Source organism: Apis cerana, linkage group LG5 (assembly GCF_029169275.1).
Source record: "Apis cerana isolate GH-2021 linkage group LG5, AcerK_1.0, whole genome shotgun sequence".
Lineage (NCBI taxonomy): Eukaryota > Metazoa > Arthropoda > Insecta > Hymenoptera > Apidae > Apis > Apis cerana.
Genome location: NC_083856.1, coordinates 12200347 through 12221643, shown reverse-complemented (window position 1 = coordinate 12221643; position 21297 = coordinate 12200347). Strand labels below are relative to the sequence as shown.

The following is a 21297-nucleotide window of genomic DNA, read 5'->3' as shown; positions in this document are numbered from 1 at the left end:
GAAGTTTATACTAGTATATTTTATAAATATAACGTTTTAATAAAATTAAATAAATTTTTTGAATGACAAAAAGGTAAATTATTCAACTTATATATAGGACTATTTTCTATAATAAAAGTTTATTTAATAAGCGTACAAAGCTTTCTGTTGGTAGTGATTTTAATATAAATTTTATATATATAAAATAAAACGATAATTATTTACAATAACAATATATTTACTTGTTTGCTTTTATTTAAGTTTACAAAAAAAATTGTGTAATTATAAAATGACAAGAAAAGAACAAACAAGCATTCTTAGAATTTCAAAAATTTTCTTATTTAAAAAAAAAAAAGAAAAAAAAAAAGGAATGTCTGTCAATACTAACAAATTATATAAAGATAACACTTTTATACAACTTTGTGAAACTGTTACTAATGAACAATATATACAATATCTAATTTGATAATATATCTCTTCGGCATTTATAAATCAATTTGACTAAAAATTCATATAGCACTATAATACAGTACTTAAATAGGCACGTTCAATATAAGTACTAGTTCTAATCCAGTCTCCTATTAATAAATGATGCTTCATTATCAAAAATTATATTTTAACACAATCTATATTTATTTATAAATATACTATATATATTTTTTTTATTTTTCATGAAACAGAATTACAAAACTTTTATTTAAGGCCAATTATTTTGTTCAGGAACTAGTGTGCCAGATTATTAAATAATTCAGTTTCAGCATAAAACCGATAACTGTTAATATGTATGTTAATATATATAATTATATATAACTTCTATGTAAACAAAAGTTACCCTTCTCGAAGGCATTATTTTATGGTATAATAACCATTTGGCATTTTAACTTGTACAATTCAATTCTCGTGTTCGTCAGGATGATCTGTTTTAATATGATGCGTGAATGTATATTGGGTAGTAAATCGTTTTTTACAATAAGGACATTGATATGGCATCAAAGGATGTGCAGATCTTAAATGTGCAACAGCTAATTCTCGTAAAACAAATGGAGATTGACATACTCCGCATCGATACCTAAATATCATAAATATTGACATTTTATACATATATTCGATAAAATTCGATTATTTTTAATATAAATTTAAATCTTACCCGCCCATTGTCTTGATTAAGGTTCGTTTAATCGGAGGTGGTGCACTTTCTTCATTTATTTCTATTTTCGGTTCAATAGGAGATATGGAATATTCCAATGATGTTTCAGGAATTAATTTTGGCATAGCTTCTTCTTCTTCTTCTTCTTCTTCTTCTTCTTCTTCTTCTTTTTCTTCTTTTTTTGACTCTTTCTTTAAGTCTTGTTTTCGCACCTATGAGAATAACAGAAAGAATAATAGAATTTTAAAAGAAGTTGAATGTATTAAAATTTGTAAAAATAGTTCTCGATTAATTACCATTGTATATGAACTTTCCATATGTATTCTCATATGAGAGTTTTTAGATTGAAAACTACTGAAAGAGGCATTGCATTTGGTACATTTATATTTTTTGCTGTTACTAACTGACATAGATTTTTGTGAAGTCTTTGAGGAAACACCTTTTTTACTGAGCACAGTTTCTGCCGAACATTGATGTGTTAATAGAGATACTTCTTTGAAAAATATTTTGTTACATTTTGAACAATGATATGTTTTATCAATAATGTGAGATTTTTGATGTGTTTTGTATATATTTTTGTCTACAAATGATTTGTTACATACTGTGCATATGTACATTGATGTTGATTCATTTCGTTTATGAGATACCTATTATTAAGATAAAAAAGTATTCAAATATATATCAAAAAATATCATTTTAAAAATGATAAATGTATACCTCATGTCTAAATAATTGCCACTTTTCTTTGAAAGATTTTTTACATATGTGACAAGTGAAATTTTTACAAGTATAATTGTCTGAATGTGTTCGTAAATGCGTTAACATTGTAGTATGATCACTGAACCATTGTAAACAAATACCACATCTTGCAACATTTTTAAATGCATTAGTATTTAATGGAACATTTCTTTTCGATGGTAAATCTTCATGATTAGGAATATCTTCCATCTGAAAATTATATTTTATTTTTATTATAATATTTTTAAATAATATACAAATAATTATAAATCAACCTCTGAATATGTTCTAGTTTTTGCACGAGTTCTGGCTTCTTTTGCTTCTTTAGCTTCTCTTTCAGCATTTAATGCTTCTTCTTGTTCAACACTGGTCATTACAAGTGACACTGTAGGTTCTTGACTATGTTCACTCATTCTATGTGCTGCTAAACGTATAAAAAGTCCAAAAGATCGACCGCATATATCACATTTGTGTCTTTTTGGTTCGTGAGTACGCATGTGATTTGATAATGCACTTTGTTGAGTACAAATCTAGATAAAAATGAAGAACAAAAATATATAATATGAGTATAATTATTAAATTATAATTAAACTTTTTTTATAAAATACATATAAAATTATTTACTTTTCCACAAGTAGGACATGTAAGTGATTTAGTGGTATCTGTAAAATGCTCTCTTTTCACTTCTTTTGAAGATTCCTCGTTTTTGAGAATTTTCATTGATTGCTGATTCGTTAATTGCAATGTTTTTGTTGAATTACTGACTTCATGCAATTGAATGTGACTTTGATAAGCTTCTGTACTTGGGAAAAATCTAAAAAAAAATTAAATATATAAAGTATATAATAATATATTAAATACAAAAATTAGAAAAATTAAAATAATAAAAAACAAATATTAATAAAAAATATAAACAACCTATTGCATAAGGAGCACCATGTATTGGTCCCAATTTCATTTATTTGAGTTAAATGATCACGTAATCTGTGTTTCTTTAACATTTCCCAACTCACAAATTGTCTATCACATTGATCACAATCTATAACACTTCTATCAAAGTCTAACGTTACTTTCAAATGATTAGTAGCTTCATGTTTAGCTAAGTCTTCTACCAATTCAAAGCAAGCAGAACATTTTCTACAATTATATTTTCTTGGACAGTGTAACTGCATATGTTTCATTAAGCTTTCTTTTGTTCTATAATAAATAATTATTAATTATAAAACTGTGGATATGATACATTATAATTATCAAAAACTTACTTATAATAACTATTGCAAGGAGTACACCACCATTTAGATGATAATTTTGTTTCTGAGTTTAAATCTTTTCTGTCATTCATTGTTAAACTACCTGTCAGTACTTGTTCTAAAATACTAGTTCTTTTTTCTTCCTCCTTTATTTTTTGTCTTGAGATATTATTTTCATTTTTTAATAAATTTGTATTATGATTTACTATTATATTTAATTTATCATATAACTCATTTTCTATACAATTTTTATGTGATGATTCATATGCACTAATATCTGTTTCTAATATTGATTCTGTAGTCATTTCTTTAATTTCTACTTCACATGGTAATTCAGGTAATGATTCCATGCAACTATTTTGATGCTCTTGATTAATATCTATTGACATTGATGGACTTTCAATTGGCAGTGAAACTGGCAAAGGTACCAAAGGTGGTGGTGCTCTAGCCTTTTCTCTCCATAATTGAGACTAAAAATCATAATATTATTTATTCAAATAATATAAAAATAAATAATATTACACAATATAAATTAATTATTAGAAAATTAAATACCTGACAAGGATCAGGAGAATTTTTCATTGCTTCTAAATAAATTTGAACAGATTCAATATCCTTATATGCTAACAATTTCAAATACATACTTTTGTAAACACTCAAACAATATTCTCTAAATTCATAAACATCATCCAACCTTGCGGCACAGAACTGACATATTTGCTTTGGCAGTGGATCGGTTTTGTATACTAAGACTGGCAGACAAGCACGTAATTTTTGTGCTACTTTACGTTGTACACCTTCATTACCAAAAATTGATAACATTTCATTTTTCTCTTCTGAACATAATCTACAAGCATTCTCCCACTTGTTAGACACAGCCATTATAAATAATTTAGCAGTAAACTATTTTTTATATTTCTTTAATCTTTGTGATGAAACGATTAAGCGACGATGAACATACCACGATACGTGTTTATTTTCCGTAGTTATGTTCACGTCAAATATGTGATCGAAAAATACGATCAGCTTTACGAATTAGGTTAGCCAATAGTCCATACCGAATATAAGAGTGTAATCACGAAATTGTGATCAAACGGTACATGCATCTCTTTCTCACGTTACACGTGCTACCCGGATACTTCAACGGGTAATTCTTGTTTTATAAACTTCAAATTTTCTTTTTATCATTCTACTTTCACCTTGTGCTGTTTTGACCATTCGGAACTAGCCTTTCAAGTGTAACGATTCAAGAGAACCGGTTTTTGCACGTAACCGCTTATGTGCATGGATATTGCTTAATACTGTCATCTATCATATGCACCTTCCAACTATCTTCGGTTGAGTAGCTTTCTTTTTGTATTCGACAAGTTATGTAGTCACTATGTTTTGATAACTATTGCTTGAAAAACTATCTTTCAGAATTTCAAATATTATCACTATATGTATGATTCAGTGGCTTTTTAGTAATTCTTTTTATTTCATTTATAATATTATTGTTAAAATTTAATTTACAAACAAATATAATGTACAAAGTTGTAAATAAAAATAGTAAATCATTGATTTTATGTATTCAATATTTATAATGGCGTGGCAAGGATCATTGATCGTCGAATAAGAATCACACATGTAACGGGAAACGCGGTCTATTTAAATTTGCATTTGTTATTTTCTTTTTTAAAATTGTATCTAATTAATAAAAATAATGTTAACTAATGAAATAAGAAATTAATTAATATTTAAATAATAATTATGAATTATGTAATATTTTGTTGAACATTAATTTATTGTATATATAAATTTACATATTTCAACATAAATATATATGAATATAATTTATTTTCCTTTGCCAATGTTTTAAAATCTTATTTTTATAAATTTTTAAATTAATAATTCTATTTATTAAGAAAAAAATAAAAAGAAAATCATAAAGAAAAAATTATAATAAGTATATATATATATATATATTTCCTACTAAAAAATATTGCATTATAGAATAATTTAAAAAATTATTTAACTAAAGGTGTATCTTCAAATATTTATATACAACATATAATGATAAATTACATAATAATTATTAATAAATTATTTCATCAAACAATTGAAAATATTTTATATAAGAAATAATCAAATATTAATTTAATTATATACAATTATTTAAACAAAAAACTTTTTTAAGAGAAATAAATCTATAATTTCTTAAATTTTCATAGAACATACTTTAATTTTCATTCAATATATTAATTTTAATATTAAAATAATTATATTATTAATTATAAATATGAGGAAAATTAAAGTATGAATTCTTATATAATTATTAATTCTTATATGATTTGAATAAAATATTCAATTGAAAAATTATTTTTTTTTTCTTATACATTATATAAACAACAATATTACTTAAATTATTAGATATTCATATTATATAAGTAACTTAATAATAATAAATAATATATAAATCCCTTTTAATAAAAAATAACAAATGTTATCCATCATACAACGAATATTGATTATAAAATTTTCTATGTGAATATATTTTTGTTTGTAGCTTAATTTTTTAATTGATAAATTAATTGATTAATTACAATATTATTTTTTTTCAATTAATTTGTTTCGCATCTAAAAATAGAAATAAAATTGAATAAGGAGAATATGATAATGCAATAACAATTATATAGCAAATAAATGTATGTACATATTTGTATATGTATATATATATAATACATACATAAATATACACATACATTATAAAATCAAAATAATAATTATAAGAAATATTTCATAAATAAGTTATATATTTTATAAATTATATTAAGAATTTGCATATTTTTACTGAGTTCACATATAGAAAAATAATATTATAATAAATTCTCTTAATCATTTTCTTTCCAATTACATATGAATTAATGAATCACATGTGTGAAAATTATAATTAAAATTGTCAAATAAATTTAAAAATTTTGTCTAACAAACTTTAATTTCTTCTTATGAATTTAAATAATATATTTAATAAATGATTTTTTAATGATTTTTTTTTAATAATCAATATACATATCAAATCTTAAGAAAGATATTATAATAATATTCACACACATGATGTTTATGTAAACGCATCTGTTCCCATTTCTTCATGTATATTAAATTTCTTAATATAATAAATAACGTTTTCAAATATAGTAGTTATTATTTTTCGCGCTTTAAAATTTACTATAATTTACAAATGTATATTTTTAATTTTTAAATTACAAAAGAAAAATAGAAGATTTATTAATGTAAATATTTTAAAAATGCAATTATTTTAAATATATATTATGCATTCAACTGAAATTTTATTAATATTTTAGTTCATATTTTTCATAAATTGATGTGAAAATTTAAAGAAAATAAAACATTTGTTTATTTATGTGAATATATATATTATTATATTTATATTATCGCTGTATCGATAATTCTAAAAAATTCCATTAATATCAGGATAGAGAGATATACATGATAAATAAAGAATAAACAACTTTTTTCGAAATAGTTGAAAAAATAACGTTTCAATAAAATGTTATGTTACACTGTACATATTTTCCTACGTTAATATTCAGCTAGGCACCAGCCTAGCATGTAGTATCTTTTGATAACTATTCACAACCGAATGAGGAGACAAGTTAGAAGCTTAACTAATAAAAATCAAATATTCATCTGAATATTTCTATATAATACATATTCTATGTTATTTGATTTATGATATACAATGAATATAGTTGTCTGGAAATGGATCACTTCTTTTAATAGAATTATTTTATCAGTTTATCATATGTAGATTAATATTCACTAATGAATTAAAAAAATATCAAAGAATAAAGATGTTTAGATGCCTTTTTCATTCTTCTTTTTTAAAAAGTCATTCCATTATATTGTTTGTACATTCCTACTATCTTGCAGCTGGCATTTTTTCAAGAAAATCTTGTTCAATCACCGTTTCCACTTGTGTAATATTCAATGATGCTTGTGTATCGCTCGATCTGCGGCTTAGTGTTGTAAAAAAATAATGCAGATCTTGCAATGAACGAATGTTATTTGATGTTAAAAGAAGTTCACCAGATATAGTCTTTGTAGAGTTTGTTTCTTGTTTGTACTGAAACAAAAAATATGCAAAATATAATTATATTTTAGGATTTTCAAAGAATGAAAAATATTTTAATGAATATTCAACATTTTATATTATTTATAAAGTAAATAGAAAAATATTGAAGTAAAAAAAAATATATTTATTTTTTTAATTTTTTATAAAAATCTTTAAAATAAAATTAGATTAAAAATTTATTATCTAATAAATTTTTATAAAATTTTTATAAAATAATACAGAAGGAAGATATAATTTATAAATTTATTATAAATATAATATATAATATATTATTATTAATATAAATATAATAATAATATATTATCATTTTATAAATTGGTATTATAAAATTTATTATATCAAATATAATTTAGATATTAAATTAGAGAAATGAAAAGTGATTGGCTTATAAAAATAAAATATGTATATGTGTATATATATATGTATATATATATACAATTTGTACTAAAATAAGTATTTCATCAGAATTAATGAAAACAATTGAAAATAAGTATAAAATATATATTCTATTTAAAATCAAACATTATTAAAATATTAAGATTAAAAAAATATAATAAATATAAAAACAAATAATATCAATAATAAAAAAAAGTAAATAAATGTATAAAGCAATTTATTTTTTAATATAAATAATATTAAAAAAAGGATTTTTAATTAGAAAAAATATATGAGTATATGAAGTTCATTAAGTTACTGTTAATTAAGTACATTTGTAGTAAAAGACTGCTGCACTTTACTGTTAGTCAGTTTCAAAGTGGCCATGGCAGTGACTAGATTAAGAAAATATGCTTGTTTCATTTTTTATATTATAATAATGATAAATGCTAATAAGTGTTACACACAATCGCGTAAGTTTTTTTTTTAAATATTTAAAACAGATAATTATTTTTTACAATAATAAAAAATAGAATAAAAATGTTTATTTAGTTATAGATGATAAATATGTCAATTACATTTATATTATACAGTATATTAAATAGTTAAAAAAGTTTTATCCAAACTTTTTTCTTTTTACTATTAATTTTTTAATTTATTATTTAATAAAATTAATTATTTGATTTTTTCTTGTATAAATCTTGTATAAATCATTTTTAAATAAAAATTAAATATTTTCTAATTTATTATTTATTTTAAATCATATGATTAAATATAGAAAATAAAAATACAATTGGCGATTCATTGTAACTTCTCTACTTTTAATAGACTTCATTTAAGTTAATTGGCTGTAATTAATAGAAATTAAATGATATAAATTATACAATAAGTTCACTTACATAATATTTTATTCTAAAAAATTAATTAAACTTTTTATAATATTTATCTATATTTATGCATTATTATCTATAATTATGAATTATAATTAAACTATATTTTAGAATATATGGATGATTCTGATTATAAAGATTTAAAATTTTATGAAGATATGCCAATTAATTATATTGAAAACTTTGATAAAGATCATATGGATATGATTCAAGATGATTTTTATATTTTGAGCAATTTTGAAGATGCAAACTTACAAAACAATCTTTACTTTCATAAAAATAATCTTCAAATACCATTTGAAACTAACGATGATTCGTTCAAAAAAAAATCATCAATTGAACACTTAGAATGGTATAAACCTGAAAAAATATATCGATATACAAAACATCGAATTCCTGGATACGATTATGAAGAACTTGATTATATGATTACAAAAAATTTTCAACAATGTGATGAAAGATCCATTTGGACCCATTGCCTTTGTCAATTTACTTGTTCTGAACCAAATATAGTAGATTGTTATATACCATGTAAAAGTGGATGCGAATGCAAAGAAGAATATGTTTTTGATGAAAAAACACAACAATGTTTGTTACCAGAACAGTGTTTTCCAAAAGAAGATAATTTTTATATCACATAATTTATGTAACTTAATATATAAAAAATGCAATGTTTTTATTTTATTTTGAATGCTAATGTTGTTTTGTGTAATATAAAATATATAATGTAATGTTGTAATAAAATATGTAATGTAATGTTTTATATAAAATATGAAATTTATATTAACTTGAATAAAGATAATGATAAAAGTTTGTAAAATCAAATTATTTCTTAAGTTTACCTTGTTATCCATCAATTTTGCTATTCTCGTAATGTGTGGTACAAAATCAGAAGATAGATTATTGTTTTCTACAGATCCTGCTGCTGAATCACCTACAAATGCCCACCGATACCTATAAAAAAAAAATCTCAATTTTATGTAATTTTTTAAAGAATTACTAAGATTATTTAGATTTTTAACTTACATCTGAAATTGAGGAAGCCTATGTGCAGGCAAAAGCAATGCTAGATCTAATAATTTAGCAGCTGCAAGTTGTAATTGCAACCAATGAGGATGACCATGTGCTTGAAGTCCATTGCTAGCATTTACTGCCCAAGATGAATCCAAAGCTGAGAGTAGTTTTATATGCGAACTGCACAGAAATAAAATATCTTTAGAATTTCATTTAATTAACAAAGTTTATTATATAATTATATAAATTTATTATATAAATTTATATAAATTTTTATATAAATATAAATATAAAAATTTTTATATAAACTTATTATATAAATTTTTTTAATTGTTTTAATAAATTGCAATAAAAGCAGAAAAACAAAACAGACACAAATCCCAATTATGCATGTTGTAACTACTATTTCCCAATAATTGCAAAATTAGATAAAATATATTATCTTTTGATGACATCAAAAAAATAATAATATTACATTTTTTTCAAAGAAATATCTAACAATTAAATACGTTCAGAAATTTACATTTCATTTTATGTACGTTAATATGCAAGAAGCATTCAAAATTACCTGCTATGACGACTGATGTCCCAACACCAATCAATTTATGGAGGCATCATAAATTCCACCAAATCACGGATACCGAAACAAAGTCAAAAACAATATGACATTAGAGGTATCATTAATGTTAGTAAGGAGGAAAAACAAACAATTTAATTAGAACACAATGCTAAATGTTTAATGAGATGTTTTATCAAACTACACAAAAACTACTAAACTCAAAATTAAAAAATAACTCAATATGAAAAAAGAAATGATACGATTTTAGTGTGAAATAAATAATAATGAATAATAATTGAAAAAAAAATGTTCCCAAAAAATTATTTTAGATTTTTTTTTTCTTGATAATTTTTAAATAATCCTTTGAAATTTCATGCATTAAAAGCACCAAAATCCCGAAAGCAGAATAATCCAATAATTAAAAATATTAGGTATTTACTCTACCTAAATTCTTCGCTATCTGCATTCAGTTCTTGTTCAATGTATAAGAAAACTTGAACAAGTTCGCTAACTATTACTGGCCATAAGGAAGTTGCGTGCTGTGGAGACATTCTAAGGAGTAATACCCGAAAACAAAGAAAGACTTGTGCTTGAATAGATGGAATCACTTGTGGTAGTCGTAAACTGTCCGCTAATCGTTCTAATAATAGACAATAATAGACAATAATAATAATAATAATAATAATAATAATAATAATAATAACAATAATGATGATAACAATAATATAATAATAATAAATTCAATATTATATAAAAATTCAGTAATATTTATTAATGTTTTAAAAATAACTGACCTTGAATTTCAGGCATGTATTTATGATATTGATCCATTTCACTGCAAAGTATTACATATGCTAATCTTTTTAATAATTGCGCTTTCTGCTCATATTCTTGTTCTTTTGAAGAAAATATACTGATACTACTACTTTGAGCCATAGAAACGCGATCTGTAATAAAATAAATTCATAAAATATAAACTTATAAATAACAATTTATTTACTTATAATTTATTTTTTGGCATTTTTTCTAAAAAAGATAACTACTCATTAAATCTCGAAATGTTGTATTGTCATGTGTCATTAAATTATCTATAATAGTCCTCCAATATGGCAAACATGCTGGTGTCATTTGGAAAAAGGCAGAATCTAATAAAAGATCCAGCACATCTTTGCGCCATGCTTTTCTTGTATATTGATAACCTGATAAAGAACTCAGTAATTGTGAACAAGCCGTGAACGAGGCAATATTTTTTGTCCTAGAAGTTTAGTTATTAGTAGAACACAAAAACTGCTAAAACAAAATTGATTAAAAGTTAGATAAAATCTTACGAATGATTCTTGAGATATGGTGTAACATTATACATGAGATTGGTTAACAAAGTCACTACACGTTCTTTTTCTTGGGAACCATAACTAACATCGAACAAAGGTGCTACTATTTCTGCTAATACTGCTTGAGCTTGGATACTATACGCTGCATTAGGCGGTGTACCGGGTGTTACTGTAAAAGATGTATTTGTTAGTTTTTTTGTCAAGTGAGGATTAGAATGCTAAAGCATATTGCTCTAATATAAAAAAAGAAAAAAATAAATAATAAAAATTATAATTTCTAATAAAATAGAAAATAAATTTTTTTCTAAAAAAAAGCACATTACGCACCAGCACCACTTTTGCCTTCTTTACCTTCCGAGGATCCTTCAGTAACTTCGAACGCATCTTCTCTTACCGCTAAATTTCTTCTTAACCAAGTTGTTTGTTCTAAACATGCTCCAGCTATTTGCGAACATGATTCAACTAACTAAAAAATTTTTAAATTAATTTTATGGTTATATGAAGTAAAAATTTAAAAAAGAGATAAAAACAATACTTTTGCTGAAACATCTTGTAGATCCCTAATATCCTTTTTTTCTTGCATAGGTGGACATTTCTGTACATATTCGTTTAAGATAGCTAATAAAAGAAACTGAGCAGGTGCGGTCAAAGATAGACCATCTTTAAGTAAGCCAAGTAAAGATGCCCATGATTCAATAAGAGATTGAGATGTGTTACTTTGCATATAAATGTAAAGTAATTCCAATACAGAAACTTCTAACGAAAAATCTTGTTTTACACCGTGAATCGGTGGTGGATTTTTTACGACTTGATGAACAGTTTGAACTAAAGTATCGATAGGCATTACACGAATCGCGCTTACTAAGTGAACCATGACTTGTTGATTTGGACAAGCTTCTGGAAGTACCTAATTATAAATAAATAAAATAAAAATATATGATTATTTAAATATATACGTGACATATTATTAACCCGTTGATATAATTACCTTTTTAGAATTAGTAGAATGTTGTCGTCTTTCATGCCAAGCGACAGCAATGGCGGCCAAAAAATTTACACCATGATGAAAAGATATAGGAGACAAAAGTTCTAGAAGTTGATGCTTGACAATTCGTGGACTACCTACTACACAGCTAGCTTGATCACTAAATTTTAATTTAAAAAATTTATTAATATACTCTATTAATTATAAAAAAAAAATGAAAAAAAATAAAACAAACTTGTCCTTTGTTGCTAATACTGCTTGCCAAAGAGTGGAAAGAGATGCGATTATTCTTGGTAAATGACTTAAAGCAGTTCTTCGAGCATATTGTTGTAATTCACTGATCCCATTTTTATCTTTTGTTGTAGTAAGATCCTACAATAATATTAGAATATATAAATATTTTTCGTTAAAAATATTTTTTTAAAAACATATCTAATAAGTTCTTACAGGAGAAAGAGGACTCGGCATAAATACGTGAATAAGATTATTGAATATTTGACCAGGATTTGCACCAGAAATTCCAGTTTGAATTGTACCACTTAGAGGTTGATTAAATGAAAAACCGATTTGTTGTGATGTATCCAATAGACAATAGTGAAGTAAGAATGTTAAAGCTTCTAGGTGCGTAACTGTATAATCTGCAGGAAGACAACATTCAACAGTACTTATATCTTGTAACTTTATCGCTGTTGTTGTTTCTTCGTTAATATAATATGATGCTAAATGTTCGATGTTGCAACACAATTGATGAATGACTGATGTAACTATAGATGTTAACGAAGATCCCATGAACGGAAGACTCGATGTAACGAGAGTTGTCCAATGTTGGTGTAAATGTCTCATGTGATCCTTCAAAAAAAATTTAATTTTTTGTAAAAAAAAAAAAAAAATCAATGAAATAATAGATTTTGTTTTAAATTATATAATGTTGAAAAATTAAAAGAATGGAATTTAAAATTCATATTTACCAATTGTAAAGCGCTTAATATGCTAGCAAGAAACATTGGTTGTTGTGGAATTGATGCACCAGGTATATATTTTAAGCTATTTCCCATAATATTAGGAATATTTTCAGTTGGAGTATTTGGTATTGTTGTATTTGAAGGACATATTTCTTCACCTTTTTGATTACCACATTGATGTTCTAACATGATTAAAGCTAATAGTAATCTTAAATAACAAAAAGTTTATTAATGTAATATAAAATTTATAAACATATATTTCTTCTCAAGTATTTACCTTAATAGTTGAATTTGAAAAGCTTCTGTATGATCGCTTGCTCTGTATTTGCATTTATTCACATCATTATCTGTAATTGGATCATTGAACAAGATAATTTCTTCAGTAAATGTAAATACTTCTTCATTTTCCTTATGAGCATTTTTCATATTCATTACACTAGATACAAGACAATGTAATGCAACCTTTTGTACTTTACATTTAGTAAGCAGATCGATTATATAACAACTGAAACCTTTTCCTGAATCACGAACGATTGGAATTAATTCAGAAAATATAAGTGTTAACAATTCTGCGCTTGCAAGTTGTACCTAATTAAAAATAAATTTTAGTTAATAAATATTCACAAAATATAAACTAAATATTATGAATATAATTACCTGTCGATTTCCTGAAATTTCTTCATGTGTAAGTCTCATTTGTCCTAAATTAGGATAGTAACTCCTAGCGAAATAAAGGCACACACTAATTAAAACTTCTAAATACATGCTACTTCTATAAGCCGCTATAAATTCTGTATTTGCTATCTCTCCATGAAAGTTTCTTCCAAATACACTTTTTCGGTGTCTTGCTAATAAATTTAATAATGTTGTATTTTTTGTAGTATTGGTTACACTAGTTGTTGCAGCACAACAAAGAAACATTCTTGTGTTGGTTAATAATTCATTGCGAAGTGTACGCAATGCATAAAGTGTTTTAGTTGAATCATAAACTCCACAATAAAGCAACATATGCGAATGGAGATTGTGTACACCGATTCCGAAATTCCGACCCGTTTTTGAATTTTGATATATAGCTTCATCAATCTATAAATATAGCATTGAATCAATATGACATTAATATATTGATATTATATTTAATTATATAATATAAAATAAAAATAAATCACTTACAATTTTAGGTGGTTCTACTGCATCACATATTTGCATTACTTTATCAAGTACTTCGTTTAAGATTTCTTCGACTATGCTATTCCCACTAGAGTTACTGAAATATTCTTCTGCAGTTGTACTAACATCAAGGTCTGCTTCTTCATCATCCATTGTCCAGCTCGGTACTTCAACGCTCGCTTCGAAACTTCCAACATCATGAACATCATAATTCGTTGCAAATTCATTTGTGCTATGATATTTACCCTTAATAATAGTTCCTGCTATTTCTTTAGAACTACCTGGCATTATGATGGATTCTTTTTTCTGTTTTCCTTGTTTATTTGTAATTTCAGGACTACTGGAATCGAAACTATTAGTAATAGAATCCAAAGATGAACCAACTTCTCCATTTAATTTTTTAAATCCATTTTTTTCTTTTATTTTTAAACTAGAATTTGCTGATTCATAAAGACTTTCATCCAAACTAGCAGTTGAACCTTTGTCAAAATCCATTTTCTTAAATCTTGTTGCATTTTTTAATAATTCTGTTGTTAAGTTTACTTTTTTTACAGTAGGTAACAAATCATCTTCCATTAAAGAATCATTAGAATTTTCATTACAATTAAGCGATAAAGGATTCACAAAAACAGAAATTTTTCTATTGCCAGATATACTAGGAGGTACTTCTAATTCTTTCATAAATTGATTCTTTTCAGTTACATATTGATTACAGTTATCACCGGCAGCTAATGTCGTCACAGCGAATATTCTTTTTACTTTCACAGGATTTATGGTCTTTTTCTTTTTTTTACCCTTTCGCCATTTTTTATCTTCGTCCACACTATCGCTAACATGATATATTACATTTCCATCTACCGAACTAATTGCATAAATTTTTGCTGCACCTTCTGTATCATCTTGTATCTCAGATTTTTCTTCTATTGGATCATTTTTTGTGAGAACAGTATTGCTATGTTGTATACTGACATGGAGTACACTCATACGACAAGTGGATGGATCCAAGAGCATGATCAATAATGGATCTACTATACGTGAAATATCACCACGCATTAAAGAGTGCAAAAGCCATGATTGAGCATGAAGTTTTAAAGAAGAGTTATCTGCAAGTTGTAGATTATCTAGTATTTTTAACAATGACCTGTTAAATAAATTAAATTAATAATAAATGAGGTAATAAATTATTAAAAAATGCATAAAAAAATTATGACATACTGATCAAAAGATTTCATACAGCCTCGCAATCTAGGATTCGTTTCAATTTCTCGTCCGAGGTGCCATAATGTAGCGAATCTATTAAATGCTTCTATTCTTTTTTCTATATTTTCTGATGTAAGCGCCACTCCTATTACATCTTCTACAGCATCACAGGAATTATGTAAAGCATGGTGCAATTCATGCAATAATTCAACACATTTCATTCTATATTTATGAGCAGGTAATTCACCAAGATGATGCCATAGAGAATGCGCTAATACCTTTAAAATGAAATATTTATAAATATTATCCTAAATTTTTAATTTAAATTTAATTTTTTTTAAATATATAAATACCTGAAAAACATTAGTATATTGCATCAAATAAGTTATGTGCCATTGTTTCAACAATGGTACCATAATTACAGCTGTAACTCCTTCTCCACTTTTTGGATGTGTCTCGATATCATTATGAGCTTTTAATAAAGCTACTAAATCCAACAATGTAGCAATAGTCGTTAATTGGAGAGCAGGTTGTTTTCCCAACCAACAAGTACAAACTACTAAAACTTTTAACCAATCTGGAAGAATAATATTTCCTTTTGGTTCTTCTTCTATAAGTAATCCATCACCAGGAAAAAAATATTTAGGAAATGTAGATAATTCAACAAATAAGCTAGAAGCAATTTTCATAGTTTCATCCCATTCTGATTGGGAAACTGAATCAATGTTTAAATGAAGAATGTCCAATTGCTTAGTATCTTCAATCACAGAAAGATCTTGGCTGAAAAAACCAGAATCTTCCATATTTAATCTAGAGTTTAATAAAAGTTCTAAATATCGCATTCTTTCGTCAAAACTCTCTCTTGGACATGATATCATTAAATTATCGAACATATTCTGAACCGTTCTTTCTTTAGTTAATACTCTATCACTAACAAATTTAACATAAAAAGTTTCATACTGTCTTAAACATTTTTCCAACATTGAATGTTGTGCTTGAAACGCAGGAGATGGTCCTCTACCTAAGGATCCTGTGGAGCCCATAATACTATTTTTACTAGATTGTTTTAATGTATTTAATTGATCTTTAGTTGGAGAATTAATAGTATTTGTTTCTATATATCCAGTCTTTATGTCATCCATACTTTTATTTCTTGGCAAACCTTTGGATTCTTGATTTACCTCTATTGAAATACTTGTACTTGGTTCTGGTAGAGATTCGCTTAATTTTGATGTACTTTTACTAGATTTCTTTTTTGACTTTTTATCAGATCGCTTGGTGGCACCCCCAGAGTTTGCTCTTCTTCTAGGACTGGGACTTTTCTCAGAAAACGAACTACTAGTCGCATCCGGTTTATTTAATTTACTATCGGATTGACTTTTTTCCAAAGGAATTGCAGTTAAGGAATTATCGTTGATTGTGGTAGTAATTGTATCCAATTTCGTTTCCAATTCGTTTTTCTCTGTGTGATTCGAAACTATTGTTGGTTGAACCTTCGTTAGAATTTTTGCACATAATCGAAGACTTCGTGAAATCTCCATAGGAGTCAAAAGATCAATGTGATACAAAAGTTTACTAATGATCTCATAAAACAAACCGGGTAGATGCTCGGAAGGAGTGTCTATAAATGCATCCAATGATACAGTTTCAAGTAGAAATTCAGTCAATATACATATTTCCATGAAATTCGGCATCCCACTACCTACAGGCCTCACAATAATATCTTCCGTTTCTCGTTTACTTTTTGCTCTAGCTTGACAAGCATTTTCAAATAAATGACCACAATGTATCCAAACATAAGAAGGTTCTAAAGTTGAAAACAATAAGTTTGCTGATTTTACTACTTCATTCGTTTTTGGTACTCTATTTGATTGCCCACAAGCATTATAAAAAGTTCTGTAATTAAAAAATTATTATAAATTATTATAATTATAATATTTCTATATTATTAAAGATTATTTTATTATAATAATTTTAAATATATTTTTTTTTATACCTAAAAACTTCAAATAAAATATCATCCAAAATTACTGGACCAATATCTGCTTTTTCTAACAAAGAAACTAATATTCTATATGGTTTTAAATCTTGTGGACTTTCTTCACAAATAGTTTTCAATAATGATTTTATTGCTTCAATTAACATTTCTTTTGAATACATATCAAAATAAGTAGGTGCATTTTCCATACTTCCTGATATTTTAGTATCTACTTTCCTCTTTAAAATAGATGTGCTGACTTCAGTACCCAAAAGCCAAGCAAACAATCGTCTATGATATATATATGTATATATATATATATATATATATGTATAAATTAATTTCATAAAATATTTAATTTGGTATTTTTACTTTTGATTTTTTTTACTTTACCTATTTAAACTCATATCTCTTCTTAATATGGTCACAAGAGCAGCTGTGACTAGCGATACCATGTGTTCATGTGTTAATTGACTATTATGTACAGGAAAACCAACTAACAGCAAATCTAAAGCACTTCTTTGTACTAACACAGAATTGTCTTGTACTCCAGCACAAAGAGCAGTAACCTGATTTAATTATCTTAATTTAAAATTAATTATCTTAAATTAAAATTTAAGATTTAAGATTTTAATAATTAAAAAATAAAATAAGAATAATATTTAATTTTATATAATACTTTTCATATATACCATAATATTAGTATCTGTGCCCATGATATAATTCTGTTCTTCCATTGGCAGTTTTTTGTTAAAATGTGCTAATACAAAAGATATAGCAGGTAATCGAATTCCAGAATTTGAAGCTAAACAATCCCACAAGCATGCATAAAAATGTTCTGGACCTACTCCCTCACATACTTTTTCAAGTAAGGAATTTGTTCTAAGCAAAGCAAATTTATACAATTTTTTAAAAATATTAGTTTTATAATTTGTATTTAAAATCTACTTTATTAATAATACCTATCAAAATGATCAGAACCATCTTCTAAACCAAGTAAAACACCACTTAAAAATCCACTCAAGCCAGGCCTTAATCTTTCTCCAAGAGGTACAAAATGCGTTTCATATACTGTTAACAAAGATGGTCTTACATTCATAGCAGCATGACCCAACAATGGAAATAGACCTAAAAATGTTTATATTAACGAATATAAATTAATAAATATATTTAAATTATATGACTGTCTGATTTTTATAAAAAATTTATTTTATTTTTTAATCTTACCAGCACTATATATAAACAATTCATGACTCAGTCTATTAGTGCCCATACATTTGAAAATAATGTCATAAGTTTCAAGAGCTTTTAAATGAACACCGGATGGCAAAGCAGGATGCATACATTGTGCTAATCTTTTAGATATCTTAATTCTTCTAGGAATAACTGGAAACTTCATATGACTTAACAATACTTTGTTTAATTTTCCAAGTGCAGATATTAAGTCTGCCCATTCGCTGGTATATTCAAAACTTTTTAACGCTTTGTCAACAGCAGATACATAACTGTATAAAATATATTCTTCCATTTATAAAAAATTAAAATATAATTTTGTTTTATAAAAATTTAGAAAAATTAAATATATTATATAGTTTTATTTAATAAAACAGAATATAAGTCAATAATTATATTACTTACACTCTATATTTAGAGTCTTTCATAAGTTCAAATTCTTCCAAAGCTATAGAACCCATTGTTATGATGTTCTATTGTAATTTATAATAAAAATATATAACTATATATCACATATACTTGATTCTTCTTACATTATTCCAATATTACTGATTGGTATCACAAGTGATTCATAAGAAACAATTATCATTAAAAAGTGCTCTTATCACATAGCACATTGTGTTTAGATAAGAGCATATTCTTTTGCCTGAAAAAGAAATTGAATAACCTCTTACAAATATATTGATCTTAATCAATTAGTCCCGCGCATTTTAGAAATTTACAATAAAGATTTTTCACAATTACATTTTCGTTTATGAATAAAAATAAATTACCACGAATATCGTCTGATTCGATGATTTTGTAGTATTAAAAATAGATCGTCTTATCTGTAGTCTGCAATAAAGAGTAACTATATAATTTATTAATTGTATTCTACCATATGATTGACAAGTGATGTATGATTAAAAACATGTATTTTTTCGTAATACAAAATAGTTTCCCTTTAATCATCTCGTAAAAATATATTTAAAATATAACCGTATATGCTAAAAAAATTATAAAAAAAAATTTAAACATGATAAAATGTTAAACGTTGTCTCTTTTTGTACATTTATGATTTGTCCGTATTAATAATTTAATCTGTCCTATACGAAAATCATTTGAAAATATTGTGGAAAAAATATTCTCTAAATGTTTCATAAATGAGGTTAATAGACATTATTCAACATATAAATCTATTTAAAACAAATTTTAGAAAAAATCGGTTATGTCCATTCTTGCACATAAGGTCCAATGGATAGCTCACCTTTTGATGTTGACATTTCGAATTTGCATATGTCGTTAGGGATGAAGATAGAAAGCATCGAATAACCGCATGCGTTTTTCGATTACGAATGCGATCATTGAAAAATGATATTGAAAAAAAACGAAGAAAATCGCAGAATCGATAATCCTAAAAATGGATCACCATAATTCTCTTAAAATGCCCTATCAAACGAGTTTTTGCATTATTTCATACACGTATGACATGGATGATCTGAAGTTGGTGGCACTGGATGAAACAGATTTCACGCGCACGTCAACGTAGATGCAACTCGCTGTTTGCTTGTCGTGTACATAGCCACGTACACAATCAAAATTTTAATGCGCATGACGTAATTTAAAAAGGGGAAGTTTACATTCATTAGCTTTTGATCGATGCTATGATAAATATAGTTCTAATTTCATTTATATTATCATAAATTGAATACAAATTTTTTTATAGAATAGTCATGTAAAATGCAAAATCACATGTTTTATTTTTCTACGCAATTTCATTCATTAATAAATTAATATTTTTGTGAATGTTAGAAGAAAATAATTTATTTTAATAAATGAATATATATAATGTAATTTCAAGATATTTTAAATCAATGAATTGTAATTTTTTTTTGAATTGTAAATTTTTTTAGTATAAATAAAATTTTTTTATACTTACCGATTTATAGCGGTAGACAATTACTATTAATAAATCCAAAGTGATATGGAAAATATATGTATATAATTTATAAAAATTTTGTAATGATGATAAGTAATAATGTAGGAGCAATATGAATGAAGAAATGAAGCAGAAATATGAAAAGAATAATATTATTCTATTCTGTGGTTTTTGCCCGTCATTATCTCTTTTAGTTCACTCTTATCTGGTTGTACACAGGAGAAAATTTTTCTGATCATATACATTTTATCGACACACGAATAATTACATTTCAAAAATACATTCATTTATCATTCCTCTATTCTTTATAATAATCATTTTACATATATAATTTCGCATAGACGATATTTTAAAAACAAAGCGATTTTTAACATTTATGAATATTTACAATTTTTTATAACATGTTAATTTATTTCTTTTCAAGGTTTTTATAAAATAT

General features: G+C 25.3%; 3 protein-coding genes across 9 annotated transcripts; 1 reads left to right on the top strand and 2 right to left on the bottom strand.

Moving 5' to 3' along the window:
• Positions 1–92: 92 nt before the first annotated feature.
• Positions 93–4145, bottom strand: LOC108003350 (RB-associated KRAB zinc finger protein-like). The gene is made up of 9 exons (XM_017065546.3): positions 3670–4145; positions 3127–3584; positions 2783–3061; positions 2489–2678; positions 2140–2394; positions 1844–2074; positions 1423–1773; positions 1127–1338; positions 93–1048 (listed from the first exon to the last, which is right to left on the bottom strand). Exons 1-9 carry the CDS (start codon positions 3994–3996, stop codon positions 871–873), a joined length of 2481 nt encoding a protein of 826 aa, XP_016921035.2. The 5' UTR covers positions 3997–4145; the 3' UTR covers positions 93–870.
• Positions 4146–4875: 730 nt separating this feature from the next.
• On the bottom strand, positions 4876–20997 carry LOC108003322 (protein dopey-1 homolog). Of its 7 annotated transcripts, none has more exons than XM_017065494.3 (27): positions 20187–20577; positions 19714–19774; positions 19346–19586; positions 18935–19212; positions 18670–18835; positions 18400–18589; positions 18101–18276; positions 17726–17998; positions 16083–17625; positions 15745–16007; positions 14533–15670; positions 14020–14445; positions 13640–13950; positions 13369–13570; positions 12848–13249; positions 12636–12772; positions 12404–12560; positions 11951–12322; positions 11767–11881; positions 11413–11584; positions 11128–11339; positions 10879–11031; positions 10529–10724; positions 10094–10105; positions 9538–9705; positions 9354–9465; positions 4876–7237 (listed from the first exon to the last, which is right to left on the bottom strand). In XM_017065494.3, exons 3-27 carry the CDS (start codon positions 19399–19401, stop codon positions 7034–7036), a joined length of 7434 nt encoding a protein of 2477 aa, XP_016920983.2. In that variant the 5' UTR covers positions 19402–19586; positions 19714–19774; positions 20187–20577; the 3' UTR covers positions 4876–7033. The 7 variants fall into 7 exon arrangements, with proteins under 7 accessions (XP_016920983.2, XP_061931349.1, XP_016920981.2 ...); XM_062075365.1 differs by having other exon boundaries at positions 11743–11881; positions 19714–19790; positions 20187–20573; XM_017065492.3 differs by having other exon boundaries at positions 11743–11881; positions 19685–19774; positions 20187–20573.
• On the top strand, positions 7693–9182 carry LOC108003323 (uncharacterized). Its single transcript, XM_017065496.3, has 2 exons — positions 7693–8094; positions 8623–9182. Exons 1-2 carry the CDS (start codon positions 8007–8009, stop codon positions 9150–9152), a joined length of 618 nt encoding a protein of 205 aa, XP_016920985.2. The 5' UTR covers positions 7693–8006; the 3' UTR covers positions 9153–9182.
• Positions 20998–21297: the final 300 nt, after the last annotated feature.

Excerpts from the sequence above, each read along its gene's own strand:
- LOC108003322 (XM_062075364.1), bottom strand. The coding sequence starts at position 19,401 with ATGGGTTCTATAGCTTTGGAAGAATTTGAACTTATGAAAGACTCTAAA. Across the intron at positions 17,626-17,725 it reads ATTTTATTTGAAGTTTTTAG|AACTTTTTATAATGCTTGTG; the intron begins GTATAAAAAAAA and ends TTTTAATTACAG. Across the intron at positions 12,561-12,635 it reads GTATTAGCAACAAAGGACAA|TGATCAAGCTAGCTGTGTAG; the intron begins GTTTGTTTTATT and ends ATTAAAATTTAG.
- LOC108003323 (XM_017065496.3), top strand. The coding sequence starts at position 8,007 with ATGGCAGTGACTAGATTAAGAAAATATGCTTGTTTCATTTTTTATATT. Across the intron at positions 8,095-8,622 it reads TAAGTGTTACACACAATCGC|AATATATGGATGATTCTGAT; the intron begins GTAAGTTTTTTT and ends ACTATATTTTAG.
- LOC108003350 (XM_017065546.3), bottom strand. The coding sequence starts at position 3,996 with ATGGCTGTGTCTAACAAGTGGGAGAATGCTTGTAGATTATGTTCAGAA. Across the intron at positions 2,075-2,139 it reads AAACTAGAACATATTCAGAG|ATGGAAGATATTCCTAATCA; the intron begins GTTGATTTATAA and ends TATAATTTTCAG. Across the intron at positions 1,774-1,843 it reads GGCAATTATTTAGACATGAG|GTATCTCATAAACGAAATGA; the intron begins GTATACATTTAT and ends TCTTAATAATAG.